General features: G+C 36.5%; 1 protein-coding gene across 2 annotated transcripts in view; it reads left to right on the forward strand.

The window, feature by feature from the left end:
* The window catches only part of DSC3 (desmocollin 3), a 51,922-nt gene extending 37,414 nt beyond the window's left edge, over positions 1-14,508 (forward strand). The window contains exons 13-17 of one of the 2 annotated variants that reach the window (XM_003261973.3): positions 784-1,008; positions 3,398-3,519; positions 7,837-8,094; positions 10,385-10,427; positions 10,509-14,508. In XM_003261973.3, coding sequence (XP_003262021.1) covers positions 784-1,008; positions 3,398-3,519; positions 7,837-8,094; positions 10,385-10,411 — 632 coding nt within the window. In that variant the 3' untranslated portion in view covers positions 10,412-10,427; positions 10,509-14,508. The remainder of the gene's footprint in view (positions 1-783; positions 1,009-3,397; positions 3,520-7,836; positions 8,095-10,384; positions 10,428-10,508) is intronic. The other variant, XM_003261972.3, reaches the window with a different exon arrangement.
* The last annotated feature ends 379 nt before the right edge of the window (positions 14,509-14,887 follow it).

Consider the following 14,887-nt stretch of genomic DNA (forward strand, 5'->3'; position numbering starts at 1 on the left):
CATTCTTACAGCTACGGCAGAGCATTTAATCAAGGCTTAGGAATTCCAGATGACTTCCGGGGTGTATATTATGCTACTTTTTCATTTTACTTAGTCTATTATAAAAACTCAGGGAGGTTGTAACTGCCATTGAAATTCTTTGGAGCTTTTGGTTAGTTGATAATATGGTCATTAAAATAATAGACCAAGACTATTGGGGAAAATTGACTATTGGAGTTGATAAAAGTGAATTGTTATATAGATATTTCTGTTTTGTGTAAGCCTTATAAGTAGCCTGAGTGACATTAATTAGCTTCTGTTACTAAGATTACTTCTAGATGCAAAGGTGTTAATCGTAAACAATCTATTGTGCTTTGAAAAATTACCTTATCCACATAAATAATGGGCAAATACTAGAAAGTCAATGGATAAGAGAATGTAAACTTCAGAAACTATTTGTATGTACCTGTAGATACATTGGTACTAAAGAAAAATGCTTGAAGTGTATGTTAACAGCCAACCTAACATTATTAGTTTGTATAGATAAACATTACTGGAATACTACTGGGCCACTCCAATGCCAAATTATTTCTTTAGGGCTCCCTTCTAAGGAATTACAAGGGACAACACGTATAAGATAATATTAGAGTTTGAAAGGGTTGAAGATAGTCCTCCATTTTTATTTATTTTCATGTGGCAGGCAGTTCCATGAGAATGATGCCTTCAAAAACAAGCGTGATGAAACAAATGCTAAGGGAAGAATAAATGATCATTAAAAAATAAACTTCTTTTATTTTCTTTCAGATACAGCTGCCCGTCTTTCGTATCAGAAAAATGCTGGATTTCAAGAATATACCATTCCTATTACTGTAAAAGACAGGGCCGGCCAAGCTGCAACAAAATTATTGAGAGTTAATCTACGTGAATGTACTCATCCAACTCAGTGTCGTGGGACTTCAAGGAGTGCAGGAGTAATACTTGGAAAATGGGCAATCCTTGCAATATTACTGGGTATAGCACTGCTCTTTTGTAAGTATTTTCACTTTCTTGAAGTTAAAATATATAATAAAAAATCTAGGTGCGGGAAAAGGTGTTTAAAAAATAATCTTGTCCAAGCATCCGTCAAGTGTGAGTCTCTTTCCAAGTTCCTCTTGTGTTATTACCTGAGTTCTATTTGAGTATTTTCTGTGAAGGGAACATGATCCTTCTTGAGATAAAAGACTTTATGCTTAGACATAATTGTTGAAAATTCCTTAGGTTTCACAGAATCTGACAAACAAATAGTCTTTATTTCTTGGTTCCAGTGCTACTCCTTTTAGGGCTAAATAGAACAATCTAAAATTTGTGCCTTAGGAAACTCCACTAAAAGCCACTTTCATTCCATATCCTCTTACCACCCAGCCACAGAGTTACGGGAGATGTTCTGTTCTCAGCAATGTCTCTTCTTGGGTATATCTTACCAATTTTAAATTCTGTTAACCTCCTCCAGCCTAGATTAGCTTTGTTTTGTGATAAGAGTAGAAGTTAAGAGCAAAGAACTCAGGAATCAGACCACCTGGGTTTGTACCCCAACTTCATCGCTTGTAAGCCATGTGACCTGGGGCAAATTACTTAACTGTGCTTCAGTTTCCTCATCTGTAAAAGGAATAACTGTAGTAGCCTACCATATGGTGTAGCACTGAGGATTAAATGAGGTAATGCATGTGAAGTGCTTAGAACAGTACATAGTAAATTTCTAATGTGTTCATTATTTTTCATCAAGTCAAAAAATAAACATATATCAAACACCTACTGTAGGCAGGAAACTGTTCTAGGTGCTTAGGAAAAATAGGGAAAGACAAACAAACAAACAAGCAAAAACAATCATTCTGCCTTGTGACAGTTAATGAATAAATTAAATGCTATGGAGGAAAAAAGAGAGAGGCAAATAATTAGGATCTGTAGTGCCGTGGAGTGTGTTGGTGAGGAGGGTATTGGTGCCAGTGATTGCAATTTTCAATAGAGAGTTAGGTCAGGCCTGAGAAGATTATTTTTAATGATTTTTGGAAGAGGTGAAAGAGTTAGCCAGGTGGAACGCCTGGGGGAGGAACTTTTAGTCAGAGAGGGAAATCAGTGGAAAGGCCCTAATTTGTGATTATGTCTGGAGAAACAAGGAGTGGCAGGGAAACCAGTGTGGTGAGAGTGAACAAGGGGAAGAGGATTAGGAAATGGAGCCGGAAAGGTAGTGCGGGGCCACGTAGGGTAGGCGAGAGTTGGCACACTTTTTCTGTAAAGGATTAGATAGTATGTATGTCAAGCTTTGCAGGCCATGTATTTTCCATTGTATCCAATCAAATCTGTCCTTCAAACAGTAACACTGCTATAAAAATATGTAAATTATGGGCATTACTGTGTTCTAATAGAACATTATATATGGACTGTAAAATTTGAATTTCATGTTATTTTCTTTTTTTTCTTTCTTTTTTTTTTTTTTTTTTTGAGGCGGACTTTTGCTCTTGTTGCCCAGGCTGGAGGGCAATGGCAAGATCTCGGCTCACTGCAACCTCTGCCTCCCAGGTTCAAGTGATTCTCCTGCCTCAGCCTCCCGAGTAGCTGGGATTACAGGCATGTGCCACTGTGCCTGGCTAATTTTGTATTTTTAGTAGAGATGGGGTTTCTCCATGTTGGTCGGTCTGGTCTCGAACTCCTGATCTCAGGTGATCCACCCGCCTCAGCCTCCCAAAGTGCTGGGATTACAGGCGTAAGCCACCACGCCTGGCCATAATTTTCACATTATAAACTCTTATTCTTCTGAATTTTTTCAACCATTTTAAAATACAAAGTCTTAGCTCACAGGCCATACAAAAATATGTAGTGCTCTGGGTTTGGGGATTTTGCCAATGCACTATAGGGTCTTTTAGACTGGAAGAATTGTTGTTATTATTCTTAGTTTAATTATCATGCACTTTCAATCTCCCACAATTATGATTTAGAATAAGAATTCTTAATAGGCAAGATACAAAGTAGTTTCAATTAAGCTAAATCTTTTCTAAGAAAGCAGTCTGTTTTTCTCATGTTTTTATGTACACAATTCTTTTTTTACATTTTCATGTAGGAAAATTATTTTTAGAGGAAGCAGTAAATTTTTTCAAAGTCTTTGTCTTAATGTACTGCTTAACTCATGATTCTAAGTACTTTATTTTGATGGGCAGAATCCAATTAGTGAGATATAATGAAATAAATACAGATGATTGCTTCTGATTCTAAAATCTAAGCTACCTGGTGATATGTTAACTCAGAACAGCCAAGATAATTCATGGGGAACCATGCTTAGTGGATTTATTTTCCACTTTGATCCTTAGGTCGTAAGAAATAAATGATGATTATTTTATTCTATGTATGCTAAAGTAAGTTATTTTATTTTTATTTTTAAATTCAGCTGTATTGCTAACTTTAGTATGTGGAGTTTTTGGTGCAACTAAAGGGAAACGTTTTCCTGAAGATTTAGCACAGCAAAACTTAATTATATCAAACACAGAAGCACCTGGAGATGATAGAGTGGTAGGTAATTTTTAAATAAATATGTATTTGTATCTCCGATTATTTAATTCATCCTCATAAACTCATTTCAAAATTTAGGAGTTAATTTATATTTTTAATTGAATAAGATTTAGTAGGCATAAATATTGTCTGTCAATATTCATATGTTTATATAGTGGTAATTTATTAAACTTCTTAATTCAGATGTATTGTTTTAGTTATCTTTTTTCCACGCTGGTGTCATAGTTTAAACTTGTTCTTTGATGTTGAATATTTATTATAACAATAATTTGTTTGGCTTGCACCCTACAATGTATATTTCCAGATATAATTTGTATATGTAACTTGTTGACCATTTATAATGGGGAAAAAAGCTTGCTAAAAGTTCTCAAGATAACTAGGAAAATATCAATGAGATATATCTAAAAGAAAGGGAGAGGAGTTTGGAAGATTACTGCCACTCTCTTTCCTTATATATTTCTTAGGACTTCTGAGGTGCTTTTATGCTTCTTGTTTTGTGCAAAGTATATATATATATATATATACACACACACAAAGTATATATATATACACACAAAGTATATATATATACACACACACACACACACAAAAGTACTTACAAGGCATGTTCTCACCTCAAAAAGATGCCAACTTATTTATGAGAAATAGATCCTACTTTTATGGAAAAGCAAAATAGGAACATGACAATAAACCAATATGATAAAGCACTGCCACAGTTCAAAAATACCTATGATACCTAAATGTACTCATGTAGTTTGGATCAACCAGAAAGGCTGGTGACAAGAGGTACAGCTTACTTGGTAACTTAAAGAATAAGAAGGGTTTGAAAGTGAAGAGATGGTGAGAATAGCTAAAGAAGAGGAAAATAGCATAGCCTATAAGACAGGGGAGGATAAAATTTAGGGGCTATTTAGCAAATAATAAATACATTGATTTAGAATAGAAGAAATCATGTGTTGGAATAGAGGCTTGAAACAAGTTCAGTGTTAAAGAAGAGAATATTAAGAAACAAGTGGGAGATAGGACTTTTAAATGCTGCACTAAGGATTTCGGATTTATTCTCATGGTAGGGGAGAGCCAGCCAAGGCTTTTCTACAGGAGAGAGGTATAATGCAAGCAGCGTGAAGCTGAGTCAGTAGAGGGATCAGTGAGAATAAGAAGACATCAGGGTTGGGGAAGATGAAAGCTTAGTTTAAGCATGAGTTAATTCTACCAGGATGATGGTAATTGTTATATTAAGATAAGGATGAATAAGAAATATTTCAAAGGTATAAACGATAAGGTTGTTGACTGGCTGAACTTAAGGAACAAAATAAAAAGCAGAGTCAAAGTGGCAGAGGCTATAGCCAGGGACAACGACTACATATCCAGCCTTTTCTATGTCTCGGGGTGAAGATGCCTTTCTTATTCACTATATCTCTCTTCAACTCCTCCACACCCCTGTGCAAAATCATAGCCCATCTATGCTTGACATGCCTACTTGTAGAAACCTGTGATTATCTCTCCAGCGAGGAAGTAGGTTTTATCCCTTGATGGTCCTAGACTTGTAGTAAGTTCTTATTTTATTCTTAAGACTGGCATGGATGACTTTTACTTAATATTTGTTCTTCGCCATTTAATGCTAGAGCTGATGATATTGAGTGGCCATTTCACAATATGTACCTGTTCTGTGTTAGGAACACTTCTAAAAGGGGCTTGGAATTATTAATTTATACAAAAACATAAAATTTCATCTTGAATCTATAAACTTGCTTTAATACAATGAGTAAAAGTCATCATTTTAGCTTTGGATTTGAATTTCATTTGAAGGCATGCACATGGGGTTAGGAGTTGGGTGAATAATCAGGACTGGAAAAGTAAACCTAGAAATTATTGACATGGATAAGCAGTTGTTGATACCCTGTAAGAATGAACTTTGGGAAATGCGGATGGAGGAGGACAGAAAGGAGCAGAGAATAAAAAGTATGAAAGCTAGCCCTGTAGGCTCAGCATTGCTTTTAGTTTATTTTAAATTCCTCTTTTATTCACTTAGAAATATGATCTTTGAACTTGTGTTTATTACAACAAAATTATACCATCCAGAAGATTTAATAATTAGGAGAGTTTTTTTTCCTTTTTTTGTAAATGAATTTTATTGTAACAGCAGCTTAAGTAAAAAAATGTAGGGTAGCACTGCCACCAAATGGCTACTTTTCCATCTTTTTTTCTGGTATTTTTTTCTAAGGCAATGAGATAGTATGACTTTTTTAGATATATTTCAGGTTCAAAAAATCATCTGTACTTGAAAAATCTTTCAATTTAGTTAAAGACTGCATTTTAAGTAGAAAAAAATTAAATTGTTAAGAAGGTGGCACAAAGGAACCTGAATGTGTAATGGAGGCTCTTGTCCTGAAAGTAATGTAACTGTTTGTAATGAAAACTGACATGTGGAGGTTACCACTGTAACTAAACTTCTGTCCTATGGCTCAGAGGGTTGGAGTAAAGTTCCAGTATTAGGTTAATGTTTAATGAAGACTTTTTAATTTGAAAGCATTTCCTTGACTCTTTGTCATCCTCCAGTTCCCTCCATATCTCTCTTTTTCTTTCAAACTGAACTTTAGGAAAGAAAAAATTATATCTGATTTCTCTATAATACTCCTTCCTGCTTACCCCACACTCCCTGGAAATTCTTTTGACAAAGATCATCAATGGCTATTCTTTCACTTAAATCCAGTGGGCACTTATACTTCAATTGAACCCATTCTTACCTTGCTGTGATTTTTCTGTTGTTGTTGTTATTAACATCATTGGCTGCTCCCACTCCTTACCACATTCTCTCTTCATGGCTTCAGAGTCCTGCCTCTTTGGTTTTCTCTGTTATCTCAGTGGCTACTCAGATCTGGCCTGTCACAGCCGTGTTTCTCTTACCCTCCCCTTAAAATGTGATTTTTCTTGTGGTTCTATCCTTAGCCCTTTTTTCTTTTGGTTGACAATTTTCTCTGGATAGGTCCTCTATTCTCATGGCCTCAACTATCACCTATTTGGGAGTGTCTCCCAGAATTAGATCTCCAGCTCAAATCTCTCATCTGAGTTCCAAATCCGCATATTCATATATTCATCTTGGACATCCCACATGTTTCTAAGGTTTACCATGTTCAGACTTCATTTGCTCACTCTCCTCTTGCCTGTAAGCACATCTTTCCTCCCTGTTTCAGTGAGTTGTACCATCTACCTATTTGCCTTCATGGAACTCAAAAGAGCAGCTTCTGACTCTGTCCTTGATTGCCTCATCCATCTAGATACTTGTAGACTCTCTATGGAGTCCATCTACTTCTTTCAGTCATCGCTGCTTCTACCTTGGCTTAGGTCCTTATCATTTTCACCTGGAATATCAGATCAGATCAGATGCAGTGACTTTTCTAGCCTCCCCCCAACCCTAATCTTATGTGGTAGCTGTTCTCAACTGACTGAAGTTGGGGACCCCTGAAGGACATTGTTTGCCTTTTGCCTCCAGACTCTTCTACAGTGGTTGCCTTGTTTGTCCCACTCCTACTAGTCCCTAGTCTCTTAGCTCAGAGTTTTTCCAGTTACCTGTTCTATTCCACTTACCCTGTTTGGATTTGAATTTTAATGCTCTACTTCTGTGCTCTTGTCACATTTTGTGCTCACCTACATAGTAGAGTAATCACGTTCTTAAAGTATTTGTTTTTCTCTCTCCCTGGAATAAGAGCTTCTTGGAGCCATCGAGAGACTATGTCTATCTTTATCCCTAGGCTTTTGCATTTGCTGTGGTGAAATTTGTCCCTAAAAGCTGATGTGTTGGAAACTTAATCCCCAATGCAACAGTGTTGAGAAGTGAGAACTTTAGCAGATGATTAGGTCATGAGGGCTCTGCTCTCATGAATGGATTACTGTCCTTATCACGGGAATGGGTTTATTATCATGAAAGCTTATTGTAAAAGCAAGCTCAGTCCCCTGTTGCTCCTCTCTCCCTTTCTCCCTCTCCCTCTCCCTCTTGCTCTTGCCCTTCCACCTTCTGTCATGGGATGGGCCCTCGCCAAATGTGAACTCCTTGATCTTGGACTTCCCAGACTTCATAACTGTAAGAAATAAATCTCTGTTCTTTAAAAATTACTCAGTCTCAGGTATTCTGTTATAGCAGCACAAAATGAATGAAGATGGCATCTGGGCGCATAATTAGAAACTGATAAATGTCTGTTAAATGAATGAATGAATGAATGAATGAATAAAAGGTTGAATAAATATTCTCTCTGCTTTGCCTTCTCATGACAACTAAGAATCCATTTCCTCTTAACATGAATTATTTTATTTTTTCAGTGCTCTGCCAATGGATTTATGACCAAAACTGCCAACAACTCTAGCCAAGGTTTCTGTGGTACTATGGGATCAGGAATGAAAAACGAAGGGCAGGAAACCATTGAAATGATGAAAGGAGGAAACCAGACCTTGGAATCCTGCCGGGGGGCTGGGCATCATCATACCCTGGACTCCTGCAGGGGAGGACACACGGAGGTGGACAACTGCAGATACACTTACTCGGAGTGGCACAGTTTTACTCAGCCCCGTCTCGGTGAAGTGAGTTTCCTTAGGTGTTTTGGCTCTAAAATTTAAACCTCCGAATGGAGAAAAATAGATAATTCAAATTAACATATATTTTCTATATTTTTCTGTGGGCTTTCTCTTGCTTGCTCTGTTCATTTTCCTGTGCTCTTTGATTTTGTTACATTATTTAATTTAAAAGAGATTTTATTTCATTTTTCATATTTCATTTAATTTATACAATCCCATAAATATAGGAGGTTTTTAATACTCTTCACTAATGTCTCATTTTTAGTTGTGTATTTACCTCATGAACCCTTTTGATCTAGAAGATTGTGAAAGCAATTCTATTCCTCACAATTACAAACTTTTCAAATGAAACCTATATTTCTCTGTGAAAACACCAACATTTGTACGCAGTTTTAGGATAAAGATTAAATAGCATGATTTATATATATTTTTTATCTTATTGCAAATTGACAAAATTTAATTGTATATGTTTATAGGGCACAAAGTGATATTATGACTTATGTCTGCAATGGAGAATGATTAAATCACACTTAACATATGCATCACCTCAAATACTTATTTTTCATGGTGAGAACATTTGAAATGTACTTTCTTTGCAATTTTGAAATATAACATATACTATTATTAACTATAGTCACCATTGCAGGACATATTTTAAATATACAAAGCACTATGCAAATGTAAAGTGCTTTTATTCTAAGGAAAGCAAGAATATGAAAGAAAGAAGGAATCAAAATAAGGAATTCTCTGTTCATACCAAAATCCCCTATGAAGCAGAAGGTTTTTTCTTTCTTTTCTTTACTTTTTTTTTGTTTTGTTTTTAAAGACAGGGTCTTGCTCTGTTGCTGAGGCTGGAGTTCAGTGGTACAATCTCCGCTCACTGCAGCCTTCACCTCCTGGGCTCAGGTGATCCTTCTATGTCAGCCCCCTGAGTAGCTTGGACTACAGGTGTACACCACCACACCTGGCTAAATTTTGTATTTTTTGTGGAGAAGGTGTTTTGCCATGTTGCCCAGGTTGGTCTCCCATTCCCAGGCTCAAGTGATCCACCCACCTTGGCCTCCCAAAGTGCCGGGATTATAGGCATGAGCCACTGGGCTTGGCAAAATCCTCTATGGAGCTTTTAAAACATACTAATGTCTGTGTTTTATTCTAAAAGATTCTAATTTAATGAATTTGGGCTTTTTTGTTTATTTTGTTTTTGTTTTACATTTCTGAGATGATTCAAATGTGCAGCTAGGTAGAAAGTCACTGGATTAGATACTCTTCTGGACTAAATTTTTACCCCTTTTATCAGAGGATACCAGTGCCATTGCAGGACAAACAGTGGATCTTTAATCCTTGGATGGAATGCAAATGGGTGATACTCTGGTATAGGGCTGTAGGTTATGGATCCATAGCATTTTGGAGGGTCAAATTCAAGTGTTAATTCTTTTTCTACTTCTAGACAGTCAGTATTCATGTAATATCAGGTTGAGATGGAGTGAAGCTTAAGACATAGTCTTAGGAGGTTTCCTCAGTTGCACACCACGTAATGGGAGGTAAGGCTAACAGTGTCATGAAGAAAGAACGTAAGCCACGCCAATGAACTCCACATAGGCAAGGAGTGGGCACACAGGTGAGGAAAGGGAGGAGACACGGCAGTAGACGAGTTGGCAGACAGGCCAGTGGCAGAGAGGGTAGATGTGGCTGAATGCATGGCAGCTTCATTACAAAAGCCCAGTCTTTGCAACATGGATTATGTTCATTCCTTTTAATTTCATTGAACTTTTCGGTGCATGTATATATTTTGCCATGTTTGGGTATCTTGGAACTTGATTCGGAAGTTAATGTGGTAAATCCTACCTACTTTATAACTGCATATAATAGTGATTCAAGTTAACATGTATTTTACCTTTAATATGTGCTGGGCATAATATGTGTATTATGCATTATTATTTTGTCATTAATTTCTAAAATAATCTTGTTAGGTGGTCACTGAGACTAAAGGATATTTGGTCACTTGCCCAAAGTCATATAGCTAGTTGGTAAAGCCAGAGCTTTGACTCACAACCATGGCTGTTTGACACCCTATCTGAAACTCCTAACCAGTATGACTATTGTCTCTATGTTTTAGACTAGGCTGACCTCTGTGTATAAAATTTAGGGATAAGCATTTAATGATAACTTGAATGTACTTAAATATAAAACTTGTATACATGATTTTTTATTTATATGGATTACTAGAAATGTAAACTATACTGACTTTATGGTATGGTTGTGATATAGACCAATCATGTGCATTTTTTGTGTGTAGGAATCCATTAGAGGACACACTGGTTAAAAATTAAACATAAAAGGTAAATAAAAATAAATTTTATGTTCATATATTTAAGTTGTTTAAAACTATAATACAATTCATTTTTTAAAAAATTTTACAGAAATTGCATCGATGTAATCAGAATGAAGACCACATGCCATCCCAAGATTATGTTCTCACTTATAACTATGAGGGAAGAGGATCTCCAGCTGGTTCTGTGGGCTGCTGCAGTGAAAAACAGGAAGAAGATGGCCTTGACTTTTTAAATAATTTGGAACCCAAATTTATTACATTAGCAGAAGCATGCACAAAGAGATAATGTCACAGTGCTACAATTAGGTCTTTGCCAGACATTCTGGAGGTTTCCAAAAGTAATATTGTAAAGTTCAATTTCAACATGTATGTATATGATGATTTTTTTCTCAATTTTGAATTATGCTACTCACCAATTTCTATTTTTAAAGCAAGTTGTTGCTTATCTTTTCCAAAAAGTGAAAAATGTTAAAACAGACAACTGGTAAATCTCAAACTCCAGCACTGGAATTAAGGTCTCTAAAGCATCTGCTCTTTTTTCTACAGATATTTTAATAATAAATATGTTGGATAAGTATCAGTCCAACAATAGCTAAGTTATGCTAATATCACATTATTATATATTCACTTTGAGTGATAGTTTAAAAAATAAACAAGAAATATTGAATATCAGTATGTGAAGAAAGTTTTGGAAAAGAAACAATGAATACTGAATTAAATTAAAAATGTTGCAGCTCATAAAGAATTGGGACTCACCCCTGCCGCACTACCAAAGTCATTTGACTTTGGAGGCAAAATTTGTTGAAGTGCCCTATGAAGTGGCAATTTTCTATAGAAATATAGTTGGAAATAAATGTGTGTATGTGTATTATTATTAATCAATGCAACATTTAAAATGAAATGAAAACAAAGAGGAAAATGGTAAAAACTTGAAATGAGGCTGGGGTATAGTTTGTCCTACAATAGAAAAAAGAGAGAGCTTCCTAGGCCTAGCTCTTCAATGCTACATTATAATTGAGTTTATGAGGAAATAGTTCCTGTCCAATTTGTGTAATTTGTTCAAAATTGTAAACAAATTAAACTTTTCTGGTTTCTGTGGGAAGGAAATAGGGAACCCAGTGGAACAGTAGGTTTGCTTTGCAGTCTGTTTCGAGATTTCTGTATCCACAAGTTAGCAGCAAACTGGGGAATACTCGCTGTAGCTAAGGTTCCCTGCTTTTTGGTAGCAAGGGTCCAGAGATGAGGTGTTTTTTTTGGGGAACTAATAACAAAAACATTTTAAAACTTACCTTTACTGAAGTTAAATCCTCTATTGCTGTTTCTGTTCTCTCTTATATTGACCAACATCTTTTTAATTTAGATCCAAATAACCATGTCCTCCTACAGTTTAGAGGCTAGAGGGAGCTGAGGGAAGGATCTTACTGAAAGCACCCTGGGGTGATTGATTGTCCTTAGACCTAAGCCCCACAAACTTGACACCTGATCAGGGCCTGGGAGCTACAAAATTTCATTTTTCTCCTCACTGCCCTTCTTCTGAGTGGCATTGGTGTGAATCAAGGAAAGCCAGGCCTCGTGGGCCCCCTTCTTTTGGCTTCCTGCTAACATTGTCAGCGACACCTCCAGCAGAGATTCCCTTAAGTGACTCCAAGTTTTCCACCATCCTTCAGCATGAATTAATTTTTAATCAGTTTGCTTTCTCCAGAGAAATTTTAAAATAATAGAAGAATAGAAATTTTGAATGTATGAAAGAAAAAGATGAAGTTGTCATTTTAGAACAGAGGGAACTTTGGGAGAAAGCAGCCCAAGTAGTTTATTTGGACAGTCAGAGGGCAACATGAAGATGCAGGCCTTCAAGGGCAAGGAGAGGCCACAAGGAATATGGGTGGGAGTAAAGGCAACATCGTCTTCTTCATACTTTTTCCTAGGCTTGGCCCTGCCTTTTCCTTTCTCAGGCCAATGGCAACTGCTATTTGAGTCCAGTGAGGGATCAGCCAACCTCTTCTCTATGGCTCACCTTATTTGGAGTGAGAAATCAAGGAGACAGAGCTGACTGCATGATGAGTCTGAAGGCATTTGCAGGATAAGCCTGAACTGGTTGTGCAGAACAAACAAGGCATTCATGGGAATTGCTGTATTCCTTCTGTAGCCCTCCCTCTGGGCACTAAGAAGGTCTATGAATTAAATGTGTATCTAAAATTCTGATTTATTCCTACATTTTCTGTTTTCTAATTTGACCCTGAAATCTATACGTTTTAGACTTAGACTTTTTATTTTCCCTTTTTTTTTTTTTTGAGACGGAGTGTCGCTCTGACGTCCAGGCTGGAGTGCAGTGGCTCCAATCTCTGCTCACTGAAAGCTCCGCCTCCCGGGTTCACGCCATTCTCCTGCCTCAGCCTCCCAAGTTGCTGGGACTACAGGTACCCGCCACTACGCCTGGCTAATTTTTTGTATTTTTAGTAGAGACGGGGTTTCACCATATTAGCCAGGATGGTCTCGATGTCCTGACCTCGTGATCCGCCTGCCTCGCCCTCCCAAAGTGCTGGGATTAGAGGTGTGAGCCACCAGGCCCAGCCTTGTTTTCCGTTTAAAGTCTTCTTCTTTTAATGTAATCATTTTGAACATGTGTGAAAGTTGATCATACGAATTGGATCAATCTTGAAATACTCAACCAAAAGACAGTCGAGAAGCCAGGGGGAGAAAGAACTCAGGGCACAAAATATTGCTCCGAGAATGGATTTCTCTGCAAGCCTAGTTGCTGAAATTGCCTGCTGTAACCAGAAGTCAGTTTTATCTAATGGCTACTGAAACACCCACTGTGTTTTGCGCACTCCCTCACTCGCCAATCAAAACCTGCCACCTCCCCAAGACCTTACTAGTGCTGATAAACTTTCTCAAAGAGCAACCAGTATCACTTCCCTGTTTATAAAACCTCTAACCGTCTCTTTGTTCTTTGAACATGCTGAAAACCGCCTGGTCTGCATGTATGCCCTAATTTGTAATTCTTTTCTCTCAAATGAAAATTTAATTTTAGGGATTCATTTCTATATTTTATTTGACTTTCACATACGTAGTATTATTTCCTTTATGTGTAAGGTGAAATTTATGGTATTTGAGTGTGCAAGAAAATACATTTTTAAAGCTTTCATTTTTTCCCCAGTGAATGATTTAGAATTTTTTATGTAAATGTACAGAATGTTTTTTCTTACTTTTGTAAGGAAGCAGCTGTCTAAAATGCAGTGGGGTTAGTTTTGCAATGTTTTAAACAGAGCTTTAATATTTCTATTAAAAGAAGTTACTTTGCTTTTAAAGAAACTTGGCTGCTTAAAATAAGCAAAAATTGGATGTGTAAAGTAATATTTACAGACATGGGGGGATGTAATAAAACAATATTAACTTGGTTTCTTGTTTTTGCTGTATTTAGAGATTAAATAATTCTAAGATGATCACTTTGCAAAATTGTGCTTACGGCTGGTATGGAAATAGAAATACTCAATTATGTCTTTGTTGCATTAATGGGGAATATTTTGGACAATGTTTCATTATCAAATTGTTGACATCATTAATATATATTGTAATGTTGGGAAGAGATCACTATTTTGAAGCACAACTTTACAGATGAGTATCTATGTATACATATGTATAATAAATTTTGATTGGGTATTAAAAGTATTAGAAGGTGGTTATAATTGCAGAGTAGTCCATGAATAGTACACTGACACAGGGGTTTTACTTTGAGAAGCAGTGTAGTCAAGGGAAAACATGAGTTAAAAAGAAAAGCAGGCAATATTGCAGTATTGATTCTGCCACTTACAGGATAGATAACGCCTGAAATTTAATCACAAGATGATCCAACCATAAAGGTGCTCTGTGCTTTACAGTGAATCTTTTCCCCATGCAGGAGTGTGCTCCCCCACAGACATAAGACTGATCATTTCAAAAATCTATTAGTTATATCAAAAGCCTTACATTTTAATGTAGGTTGAACCAAAATTTCAATTCCAGTAACTTCTATTGTAACCATTATTTTTGTGTATGGCTTCAAGAATGTTCATTGGATTTTTGTTTGTAATAGCAAAATACCGGATACATTTCAAGTGTCTTCAGTATTGATTTGGTTGAATATTGGGTCATAATGGTTGAGAAGCATGGACACTAGAGCAGGAATGCTTGGATATGAATCCTGGATCTGTCACTTACTTCTGTGTGACCTTTGAAAGGCTACTTATTTCCTCTCTTAGCTTTCTCATTAAAATCAATGAACAATGCCAACCTCATGGGGTTGTTGAATGATTAAATTAGTTAATATACTTAAAGTACATAGAACACTGCCTGCACATAGTAAAAGAATTATAAGTGTGAGGTAGTTGGTAAAATTATGTAGTTGGATATACTACCGAACAATATCTAATCTCTTTTTAGGGAAATAAAGTTTGTGCATATATATAATCCCAAAACATGATTTCCAGA

Source organism: Nomascus leucogenys, chromosome 4 (assembly GCF_006542625.1).
Source record: "Nomascus leucogenys isolate Asia chromosome 4, Asia_NLE_v1, whole genome shotgun sequence".
Taxonomy (NCBI): domain Eukaryota; kingdom Metazoa; phylum Chordata; class Mammalia; order Primates; family Hylobatidae; genus Nomascus; species Nomascus leucogenys.